This window comes from Cheilinus undulatus, linkage group 16, assembly GCF_018320785.1.
Source record: "Cheilinus undulatus linkage group 16, ASM1832078v1, whole genome shotgun sequence".
Lineage (NCBI taxonomy): Eukaryota > Metazoa > Chordata > Actinopteri > Labriformes > Labridae > Cheilinus > Cheilinus undulatus.
The window spans coordinates 3148474-3160937 of NC_054880.1; the positions used below are offsets into that span (position 1 = coordinate 3148474).

Here is a 12464-nt window from a genome sequence, read left to right on the forward strand (position 1 = left end):
TCCTCTATAACAGACACACCATGCATTAAGAACTCATTTTGATGGTCTAACAATGTTTTCTGTCAGGTATGTCATACATCCCAGCCAGTGAGCAGATTTCATCTGACCACAAGGTGTTTTGGGGAGACAGCATATTTTGGAAGATCAATATTTTCAGTAATCTTAAAAATGGAGCATAGTTGGAGTAAAATACCTGCCGAAATATCAGTCATGTTATTACATTGATAAAATTAGCAGGTCAAATGAAGCCAAACTCTTACGTGAATAAAGAGCCGATTAGGAGCCAAAAGAGCCAACTCTTTATGCTGAGCCAAGCCAAATGAGCTGGATCACTGAAAAGAACCTAAATTCCCATCACTAAGCAGCAAGCATTAAAGGTGTATTAATGCCACCTACAGGGTTGGAGTATGGAACAGAATACCTATTACTATTACAAGGTAATACAATAAAAATAGACTAAATTATCTTCATCAAACTATTTTCTTTTACAAACTCAATCAAGTCTTTAGATTTTTCTTCATCAATTCTTATGTTATTTTGACTCATAACTGCAACAAGACCAGGAATACATAAGGAAGAAAATTTTTGCTTTACAAAAACAAATTTACAGTATAACAGAAATGGCAAACAGAGATTCTAAATATACATCAGACAAAGGCATGCCTAAACAGACAAGTCATCCACTGTTGTTAAATAATGTTCACAATATCAATGGTTCTCAATCCCTGTGGTAGACCGATCCAGTAAGGATTTACAACCTCAACTGCTCATATTCATTCAGTCTAGAGATGCAGTGGTTATTAACTGGTGGGTCTGGATCCAGAAGAGGGTTGCAAAGCTGATACAGTAGGTAAGGAAGGTGTGCCAGGAAAAAAAAAGTGGCCATAAGTCTATGATGTACAGAATTCCAAAATAGGCACACAGAACATCCATTCTGTGTTCAGCAAAAGCAATGAATCAGTGCAATTAAGATGATTTTTGCCGCTTAAACTTGCATCATGTTGTGTGCAGTTAGTACACGCTGTAAGGCTTGGTACATGGACTAAACAGTGATATTGGTGTTATTTAAAATGTACATATTTATTTTCATACATTAAATGGCCATAAATGAGCCTTCAGCCTCAGCTCAGGAGTATGCATCTTTCAATTCCACTTTGTCAGGACTCTAAGAAGAGAAATCCACACATCTGTGCCGTTTGAGATTTCCAATCCTTTACCACAAAGACTGCAACCACAGTGTTTCACACCTGTGTGGCCATACAAGTGGTTTCTCATCTGACATCTTGATGTAAAACTTTTTCCACATAACAAACAACTATGTGGTTTTGGGTTGTCAGATGGGCGTTGTAGTGTTGTTTTTGTTTGAATGTTTTCCCACAGACTGAACAGCAGTAGGGTCTCTCTTCTTTATGGGTACTTGAATGGCGTTTGAAATCATCATATTCTGCAAATCTTTTCCCACAAACTGAACAGGTCACACGTTTCTCTCCAGTGTGGATTCTCATGTGTCGCTTCAGAGAGTACCTGTCTATGTTTTTACCACACACTGAACAAGGTTTTTTCTTCCCATTATGAATTCCTGCATGGTCAAACAAATCTTTCATGCGACTAAAACTCATCTTACAAACTTTACAAGGGTATAGTTTCCCTCCTGTCGGGGTATTAGGCTTTGCAGTCAAATTTGATTCTACAAATATCTTTGCATTACTGACAGAGCAACTGGGGGGTCTCTCTTCCTTGTGGACTTTGTTAATGTGTGCCTCAAGCACTCCTCTCTGGTTAAAACTTTTGCCACAAATGGAGCAGTTGTAACCATGTTCCTCCGAGTGATCCTTTAAATGTCTTTTTAAAAAGGCTTTCCGGAAGTATCTTTTCCCACAAATTGAACAACTTATTGTTTTTTCTCCGTTTTTTAATCTGTTTCTCTGTAGAGGCCCAATCTGGCAGCAGCTAGCAGCATAATCTTCAGAGCATAGTGGTACTTTTCCTGAATCACAAATAGCGCCATTCACTTCTCCTGCTTTGTGCTGCAGGGGGTTAAAGATGGACAATTTTTTGAAAGTCTCCTCCCAATCACAAAGACTGTTACTGTCATCAGAGTCAGACTGGGAAGCTTTGTCATCACTAACTGCTTGCACAAGAATGTTTGGGTTTGAGTCTCTGTCTGGTTCTAGTCCTTCACGGTCCTCTACATCAGCTTCTGTTTCCGAATGCTCTGTCTCTCTATGCTCTTCAGTTTGGGTTTCATGAAGCAGTGAGAAGGAAGGTTTCTCTTCATCATCATCTTCACTCTTCATGAAGGCTTCCTTTAGCTTTTGAAGCTGTTGTCCATCCTGACTGCCCCAGATCTCTTCCTGGTCCTCTTTAATGTGCAGAGGCTCTGTAATCTTCTGGTTTGGCCTGAAGCTTGCCTCCTGCTGCTCATGAGGAACTTCTTTCACCAGCAGCTGTTGGACATCTGTGGAGAACAATTCAAGATGTCAAGATTGAGAAAAAAGATTGATGAAAAAAATGACAAAAAATGGACAAAAATATAGACCAAAAAAACTCACAAAAATAATGAGGAAATTATTTACCAAAAATGCTGGAAAAAAGACAAAAAATAGCAAAAAAATGACAAAAAAATGCTGAAAAAATGGTGAAAAACACTGATCAAAAAAGGCACAAAAATAGGGAAATAATTGGCATAAAAATGATGGGGGAAAAACGTCAACAATAAATGAGGAAATAATTGCTAAAAAAAAAAATAGAAAAAAAAAATAGAAAATGAACTGATCAGAAAATAACAACAACAACAAAAAAGATTCCAAATTATTATAATTTCCCCCCCAAAAAAGACAAAAAAAAAAAAACGAACAAAAAAGGATAAAAATATAGACCACAAAAACTCACAAAAATAATGAGGAAATTATTTACCAAAAATGATGGGAAAAAAAGACAAAAAATTGAAAAAAAAATACCAAAAAAAAAAAGCTAAAAATGGCAACAAACACTGATCCAAAAAAAAGAGAAATAAGCGACATAAAAATAATTGAAAAATGCCAACAATAAATGAGAAAATGATTGATAAAAAAATATGAAAAAATAATGAAAAAAACTACAAAAAATGACCAAAAATTTTTGAAATAATTTACAAAAAAAACAAAACACTGACAAAAAATCATTAAAAAAAAGGAAAAAAATGAAGAAAAAATTGAAGAAATTACGAAAAAAAGTTTATTTAGGAAATGGCAGCTTTAGTCAAGAAAAGCTGATTCATGTGTGTTAATCATAAATCATAATATAATGGCTGATACTTGGATTTATGTAAACAAATCAAACATTGATTCATATTTAAGAAAATTATTCCAATGTCTTGGTTGGTTTTATAGCTGTGGTTATTTAAAAACTAAATTCCAGAACATCTTTCTTCTCCTCACATTTCTGATTTACTCAACTTCTGGGGGCCAGATGAAAAGCTGTGGGGGGCCTGATGTGGCCCTCAGGCCTCCAGTTGATGGTCACTGGTTTAAAACGATTAAATTATGAGCAAACTGTAAAACAAAAGTCGACCTGTCTGGGTTTAAGGGTAAAAAACCGTCAGACGGTGTGGTTTTATGGTTGAAAAAAAGGTACATCTATTTGTTCAGCTCCATGTCGCTGATTAGTTAATTACATGCAGCAGTGAGATCAGGGTTGCCATGGTGACAGGACTTCAGAGAGAGCTCGATGAGGCAGCTGCTTTCTGTGGAATTTAACAAGATTTTACCCCTGAATGCCCATGACCACAGAAAAACACAATATCCCAGCTGCCAGCTGCTTCATTAGCAGTTTGATGTAAAAAATATACCAATAAAAAAATATACAAACCCAGTCTCTGGAGCCGGACCTCAGGGTTGAAAACCGCTTCCAGCAGCTTGTGTTGTTTCCCTTTCTCCTCTTTGGATAGACGTAGTTGCTCCTCATACTCTGCTATGGTTCTTTCAAACAGTTCAAATATCTCTTCAGCAGCCGCAGACAGTCTCTGATGGACAAAGGATCTCAGCACCTGGACTTTAGACATGTTCACAGAGAAGGAGAGCAGATTTATCTCTCACTAAACCACTTTGGTTTTATATTTCCAGCTTAAGAGCAAACGTCTTGAGTTTTGTAGATCATCAGGATATAAACATTAAGAAATTAATACGGTCAGTTATGTTGTTCTTTCATACTGTCTGACAACAGATCAAATCAGCCAACTGTACCGAAACCCCGGAGCTCATTGTGTCGGAGCTGGTATTCAACGGCTCTTAGCAGCAGAGATGGGAATTTCATCTTATTTTAGTGATCTGGATCATTTGGCGTAACAATAAGACTTGGTTCTTTTGGCATCTAGGCTGATAGCCTACCATTCTGACTTTTATTATACTATCCAAATGAAGCTATGTTTGAGCTGTGATTGTATGTGTGCATGTACATTACTTTACTAAAATCGTCCCACTCCTTGTTGTTGCATCCCCAATGACTTTAAACCCGATGATTTAGGCAGGGTTTGAGAGTAACTAATGACATTTACCCATATTACTGTGACTGAGTAGTGTTTATGGGTACTTTTAGAGTACATTTTGAAATCGGTGATTCTACTTCTACAATAATCTTGTACTTTTTCCACCTCTGTTGACTACACAATAGCACAGAGAGAGAAAGATTCCACGTCAAAGTGTTTTTCAGTGTAATAGTTGATTGACAGTGTTGATCCACCAGTGATAGTTCAACTCTATAAACAGCCAATTGTTCTAAGCTCTGCAATGTCAAATCTGTGCAGAGGGAGTTCCCCATAATGCCCTTGGGCATGAGTGTTTAGATGTGTATAATTGTGTTTGGATGTTGCCTGTTGTACAGTAATCCCTGCTGGGATTCCTTTGCTCATGTTTCTGTTTGATTGTTATTGTTTCTAATGTGAGACACATTTGCACCATGAGTGAAGTTATCCATTGAGTTGCATTAAGTGCTGCTTAAGGTTGCATAGTGCATTTTCCTCACCATGTTACCTTGCTATGAGGTGGACTTCCTGCTTTGTTCTTGCCAGAGGAGACAGATTTTCTAGGGTTACTATGTCGTATGTAGTGTGGATCTATTAAGCAACTTCTAAAGTGTTAAATATAACTATATATAAAAGGGGTCATCAACTATATCTGTACAAGAGCCAGTTTTATTCTTAGCAAACATTTTGGGGGCCGGACTTTCAGAGGAACCATTATGAACATTTTGGTCTAATTAAAAAAATATTTTCAAAATATTTTCATTGTCTTTGACATCTAGCCTTTAGCACTGAGATCAACAATACTGCAGCCTGACACAAGGGGGCGACTGAGATATTTTGCCACATTTTTCTTGTGCTGTTTTTCTGCTAATCATTTGGTTTGATGCAAACATGCCGAGTTTTGATTGGTGGGAAATCTGTGCAGTAAACAGGTCTTTGGGGCTGGTTCATATGCATGGATATTTCAATTTTGAAAGAAATGACACAAAAACACAAATGATGAAAAAACTGATCCAAAAAAGACGCAAAAAAGTCTGAAATAACTGACAAAGAAAATGATGAAATATATTGACAAAAATATCACCAAAAAAAAAAAAAAAGTTGATGCAGACAATGGCAGCTTTAATAAGAAATAACTTATTTGTGTTCTACCATTTCATAATGGCTGATACTTGGATTTATGTAAACATATCAAACATTGAGTCATACCTGATAGAACTGTTTCAATCTCAATTGGTGTTTGGCTGTTTTCATTGTTGTTGTTATCTAAAAAAAGTAAATAGTACGTATTTTTTGTCCTCACATTTTCTGAATTCATTAAACTTCTTCTTCTTCTTGGGGCCAGATTAAAGGCTGTGGGGGGCCTGATGTGGCCCTCGGGCCGCCAGTTGATGATCACTGATATATGAGTTAAATTCTGTCAAATTTGCTGTGTATTTTACTTTATTATAGAGGTGTAACTTAACCTGAACAACCTGGTTGGACGTCTATTTCCTTGTTGTTCTTGCCAATGAAGAAAGCTCTTATTTTACAGTAAAACTCTTCAGTATCTGTTCAGTACTTAAAATTAATTTTAGATAAGAAACTTTTATTTGAGTAGGTTTTAACCAAAGTAATGGCATTTTTACTTGAGGGCAATAGTGATACTTTTCAACACTTGGGTTTAAAACCCTTTTTTTTTCTTAAAGCAGTGCATATGATCATAAACTCACTGTAATAGCTGTGAGTAAAAAAAACAGAAAGACATTCACACGGAATAAATATTAAACATAATCCAAGCAAAATCACATTTATTTACACGAAAAAATCACACAATTATCTGTTAAACAGTGAAACATAAAATAATCTATATACAAAAACAAAAGGCAAACACTATTTAAGGGCTTTATTACAACGAGTTATGTTTAATAAGTTAGCAAACAAATCAACCATACAGGTAAACCCAAAGGCCTCAGAGACAAAAGGTCAGGCTACAACAAAGACAAAAGCTAAGCATGACGCTAGCAGGAATGCTAGCAGCTAAGCTAAACAACTCAAACAGGACACTCTAAAATGATGCACAAGGAAATTACTGAGAAAACACCAAACATGTATAAGATTACAAAGCATAATATGCATCTTCAGGCTGGTTGCTAAGATGGCATGAGTTTCTTTCAATCAGTTTAATCTCTGACCACCTGCTGGTCTCTTATATCCTATCTGATCAGGTGAATAGAACACCCACCCTCAAAATAAAAGCCCAAAAAATACAGGGTCAAATGGAAACAACAACCTTGAACATCAATCAATCATAAAAAGGTTTACAATCACTTAAACATTTTTTCCCTCTTAATTGTACAGTTGTACTTGTAGCTGTAAGCCATATAATTCCCAGAATAACATTCTTTTACTGATGCATGGCATAAATCAAAGTCATACATTGAGCACTTGGTTCAAAATCCAAGCACATGTTGCAGAAAACATACGGCAGTGTTTATGAGCTCTGTCTGATTTGCAATCATTCCCAAATAGCTGCTGAATCAGACGGCCTCTCATTGAAATCTTTAACAAACCTCAAAGATTTCAGCTGTAAAAATGTACAAATCTGCTCATATAAGGCTTGATAATGAGACTGAGACGTTTCATAGTAAGATCTCCCCACTGAATCTCACTGTGTTCATCAGACAAGCAAACACTTACACAGCTGCAGGTCTGTGGTAACCATGGAAACAAAGAGAATAACAGAGTGCAGTAGAATGGTTGCCTGGCAGCAGGTTTGCTTCAGTAGTAGCTAGAAGCGATATAGGAGGTAAAGATAATCTGCTGCTGATTTCTATTTATCACTATTAATTTTATTACTGGCTCTGCTAGTGAAAGGCCTCCGGTGCTGCCATATCATCGGGGCCATCAGTTTCCAACCAGACTCTTAAAAATAGAAAAGATAAAGTCTTAAATTGAATCTTAGTCTTGATTGACGAGCAAATGACCAAGTACACATGTTGTATTTCTTAGAAACGTGGCAAATATGGGCAGAAAAGTGGTGAAATTGGGATTTTAAGAAATGTTGAAAAGGGAACAAAAAGTATCATTAGTTGATTAAAAAAGGGAAAATATAGGAAATGTGTTGCAAAAATGGATTTAAAGAGGCAAAAATGATGAAAAGTGGCAAAATGGGCAGGAAAAAATTGGCACAAATGGGCTAAAAGTAGTGAAGATGGTTAAAAAAAACAGTGAAAAGAATTAAAATATTGCACAAATACATTCTGAGTGCTTCATGTTAATAGTTGAGCAACTGACTAATTGGTCAAATTCATTTCTTTTTAAAATGTATGGGAATGCTTAGAGCAGAAAAGCTTAGAAATATTAGAAATACAAGAAATAGCTGGAAAGCTGTGGCTATGTGTGGCTGCTAATAATAAACAGACTGGAAAAAGAAAAGGGTAATTAGAGAAAAAGGAGGAGCATCATGAAAGGAGACTGGGGGGAGAGGAAAATATGTTAGAAATGTGAAAAGACAGGAGGCTATGATGAGAAAGACAAAGATGTTTTAGGAAAAGCCTCATACTGGATTATAAAGAGAATGAAAGTATAAAAAAAATAACTAAAAACATTAAAAAACAGTCTGACTTTGTGTTTGCCGGTCAAAGAGAGAGTCCATATAAGAGCCATTTCACAGATCGGTTTATTGCAAGCAGCTGTGTTTAGGAAAATACCGTTTCCATGGGGACAGGACTTCAAAAAGACTGCTGGATGAGAAGGCTCATTTCAGGGAGAATTTGACCCCTAAATATTCAGGAATTAGAATCATCATCATTTGAAAACTCCCAGATGGTTTCCCAGCAGGATGATGCAGAAATACACATGACGAGGGCATTACTTTCAGTCGTGGACGTAAGTAAGCAGCAACAAGAGACTGGTGCAGTTATGGTGGAAGACATTAGCGTGGATGCTGCTAAAGCGCCAGTTTTATCAAGACTTGACATTTCTTCGTTAAAAGAAGAACAAAGAACAGCAGTGAGTTGTTTTCTTTTCAAAAATGACAAAAGTCGTGTACTAGCATGTCTATAGTCACCATGGTTCGCGTTATGCTGTTCTATATAGAGTTTATTCCTCGGTAGCTGCGCATGCGCACCTTGGTAGCAGCTACAACTTCACGTGTTTTGTTGCTATGATTGGCCCGTAAAGATGTGACAGACAGAACGTTCGTCCAATCACCCTCAGGTTTTTTTCAAAGGCTCTGCCCTTTCATTAACACAAACCTTCAAACCTTCATTAGCAAGTGCTTAAGAAGAATTTTGAACATACACTGGCCAGAGAAGATCAGCAATAACGACCTGTGGTTGAAAACAAAGCAGCTCCCAGCACCAGATGAAATTGGACGGAGAAAGTGGGGATGGATTGGGTACACACTATGAAAACCTGTGTCTAACACCACCAGACAGGCTCTGACTTGGAACCCCCAAGGAAAGAGGAAAAAAGGCCAACCAAAGAATGCCTGGCGGCGGGTTTTCCAGTCTGACACCAAAAGACTGGGATACACCTGGTCGCAGATAGAGAAGAATGCCAGTGACCGAGTACTCTGGAGGTCCCTTGTCGACAGCCTATACCCCAGTAGGGGTGTCAGGCGAAAGTAGTAAGTAAAAAACAAAAATAGTCTGCCTTTTCCCAAACCCTGGCAATCAAAGGTTTCCCGGCGTGTCAGGTTGCCTTTCATCCACATTGCTCCTCTAGTCTGTTCTTTTATGCACGGGACGGCGGCTCTCACTTTGTCTATGGATATTGTATCTGTCCCTAATAGCTATAAATAAGATGAATTAACATTTAAAAAGATATTATTATGAGATAAAAAACTCATAATTGACTGGATGACTTTTATCTCATAATTTTGACTTTTTATCTCAAAATTATAACTTAGGATTTTTTTTCTCCAATGTCCTAACTTCCACATTTTTCTTTTTCAAGTGGCAGAAATGGGCTTCCATATGCCTGCAATGAAAAGTACGTTTTTATTTAATTTTTCTTATTAATAAGTGTCATTTTTAATCAGCAGCCACTAAATGAATCGGTCAACAGACTGAAATTTGTATCAAATAGAGTAAAATACAATTCTGGGGGGCTCCTCTCTTAAAAATGTCCAAATAGTGTGGTCCAGCACTACAAAATAATGCAAGTACATTTGATTTAGCTATAGTAAAAACATTGTTCAGAAATTGAGAAATTATGGTAAAAAAATACATCAAAAAGCATATATTTTTTTAAAATGATGCAACATTTGTTGCTTGGCTAGCCAGCTAAGGGGAGCCCAGTGTAATATTCTTCCTCGGGGCCCTAAAACCCTAGCTACGCCCCTGAGGGTCACAAATACGTATTCCAACATAAAAGCATGTCTCGTTTGTTTTCAGAAGTAAGAAGGACTTTATCTACCTGGTGTAGTCTTTTTAGAAGATCTAAAACCAACAACAACCCTACCTCCGACCCAACAAGCCTAGGCCTGCCTAAAGTACAGCCTCTTACCTGTCTCCTCTGGGAGGTGGGGATGGAGATGAAAATGTGGCTTCTTGTCCCAGGGATCAACATCAGCTTCATCCTCTACTCTCCAAAGACCTAACAAACACATCATTTCAGTAACAATACAAAATCATTTCTAAACTAATCTCTCCGACATTGAAACAAAATCCAAAAAATGACAAACACATTTCCCAAATTGACATTAAAATGCCTGAAATCCGCTAAAACTTCTGGTGACACTCTCCAAAAATATACCTTCCATGACATTTCGAAGCAAAGTCCCCAAAGTAGCCCAACTTTTCATTGAATTCAAACTTCAGTGGACATTCTGGGCTGTAAAGTTTAAAAATGCTGATAGAAATGAGTGGTAAGTTGTAGGAAAACCAAGATGAAATACCCTCACGTGTACATGGACTGAGGAGGTTCAAATATTGTTCAAATACAGAGTTTGAATAATGAGGCTCTTTAAAGGCATGAAGAGAAAGTGTTGTTGAGTCAGAGGGCTCAGACATTTCAGAGTTGGGGCTGTCTTGTAGTTCTTTGGCATTGTTACCTGAAACATGCTTCTTGATATTTGTTTCATTGCTGAAAATACCTCTCAACCATAGGCAAACAGAAAAATGATGATAAAGTTAAACTACAGCTCTAAGATCAATGTCATGTGACCTCATTTTGGACAGTATAAAGGGATATCAGCTCCAAACTGATGTGGGGTTATTAAGCTCCTTTAAACTGACTCTGAATGTATTTAAGAGTAGTGAAGAGAAAGAAGAGTTTCTGTATCAAAGTCAAACTACCTTTGTTGCACACCTACGCACAGATTGGCGCCAAACTTTTCCCTGCTCTCTATTATGTTACATCCGGTAAAAGTCGCCACCATCTTCCTCTCCTTCTCTGTTTTAGAAGACAAGAACAAAGTTACACAAGTGTAGCTCTGTTTCGGTACTTTCATACAAGTTTAACTCAGCGTTCCTACATTGAGGTGCTGCATTTCCAGCCATGGCCTTCCACAGGTGAATCTGGGAAACCCGAGGCAACGCATTTCCGCATTGTAAATAGGCAGGAAGGCGCCAAATGATGGCTTCCGGTTTGAAAAACAAATGTTGGTTTGTTTGTTTGTTGCGTTTTTCTCCTCAAGTATGACGTTGTTGTTGACTAGAAGGATAAATAAAGGGTATTAAATTACGCTGCAGGAATCTCAGGGGTTTAAAAGTCTAAACTGTGTTTTAATCATGAGAAAGTCCGCTTTTGACTAAAAATATGATTCAAAAACTTCCGGTGGGAGGAGCAACAGGATATAAAGGAGCGCCGCGGCGGCCTGCTACCTTTAATGCTCCTCTAACGTTGGATGCCACCCGCCGTTAAACAAGAAGAAGAAGAAGAAGAAGCCGAAGCCTGCTACCCTTAAACACCACAGAAGAACAAGACGGCGGCTCACGGCTGGATTCTGCTGTACTGCAGGTGACCACTCCTTATTTTCCCACCTGTTGTTGTTCATGTCAGTTTTTATAGTTGATATTTGTGAGAAACAGATGCAGTCAGATTAGGCTTTAGAGCTTTAGCTTCCTTAACCTGTCTGTTTATAATCTCCTGTCTGTTTATAATCTTACCTGTCTGTTTAAACTCTCACCGGTCTGTTTAAACTCTCACCGGTCTCTTTAAACTCTCACCTGTCTGTTTAAACTCTCACCGGTCTGTTTAAACTTTCACCGGTCTGTTTAAACTCTCACCGGTCTGTTTAAACTCTTTAAATATAAATTCCCCCTGTTGTCTGGCGAGGACTATCTAGCTTTAGGACTTTATTTTATCTTGAAAATGTCAAACTTTTGAGGTTTAAGTCTAACAGCAGTGACGTGATGGCACAGTGAACTTATAAATGCCGTTTTATAATAACTTTATTTGTACAGCACTTTAAGAAACAGTATTACTTTAATAACAAGCAAAGACACAAATAAAACAAAGCTCCAGCCCGCAAGAAAAAAGAACCAATGATAAATTCAGCTAATACTGTTAACCTAAACATAAGAAACCAAGAACATACTATTGATTATAATGAAATTTTTTACTACATTTGATACAAATTGAAGAATTTCTGCTATAAACAATCAGTTCAAACCTTTTCAAAACGCTTTTTCAAATGGGGGGTTTTGACCATCTTCGAGGTTGTGACACCATGATAGCTCACCAAGATGAATCAGTGCATTTCTACAGGAGAGGCTGAAATCATTCTCTGAACAAGTAGTCAGAGTTGAATGTGCTCATTTTTGACGATGGCTTGTAAAAACAGAACTATTGATGCATAGACTACACGTGCAGCTTCAGTTAAATGCAGAATTCTGTGACTTTATCGCAGATTGATAGAGTAAGGTGGTGTTCAAATGCTCCACTTTAAACTGGTTGCAGGAAATTCAGTATACCAGAAGATGTCACTGTTTATCCCCAAGTCTATCCCCTAAAGCTGAGAATCTTTTTCAGC

At 37.4% G+C, this 12464-nt stretch overlaps 1 protein-coding gene and 1 gene segment (V, D, J or C); one reads left to right on the top strand and one right to left on the bottom strand.

Moving 5' to 3' along the window:
- The window catches only part of LOC121523649, an 820099-nt gene that overhangs the window by 734182 nt on the left and 73453 nt on the right, over positions 1–12464 (top strand).
- Positions 1–12464, bottom strand: part of LOC121523651 (immunoglobulin kappa light chain-like) — an 813481-nt gene that overhangs the window by 732426 nt on the left and 68591 nt on the right. Inside the window, exon 4 of the mRNA XM_041808591.1 lies at positions 6436–6451. Coding sequence (XP_041664525.1) covers positions 6436–6451 — 16 coding nt within the window. The remainder of the gene's footprint in view (positions 1–6435; positions 6452–12464) is intronic.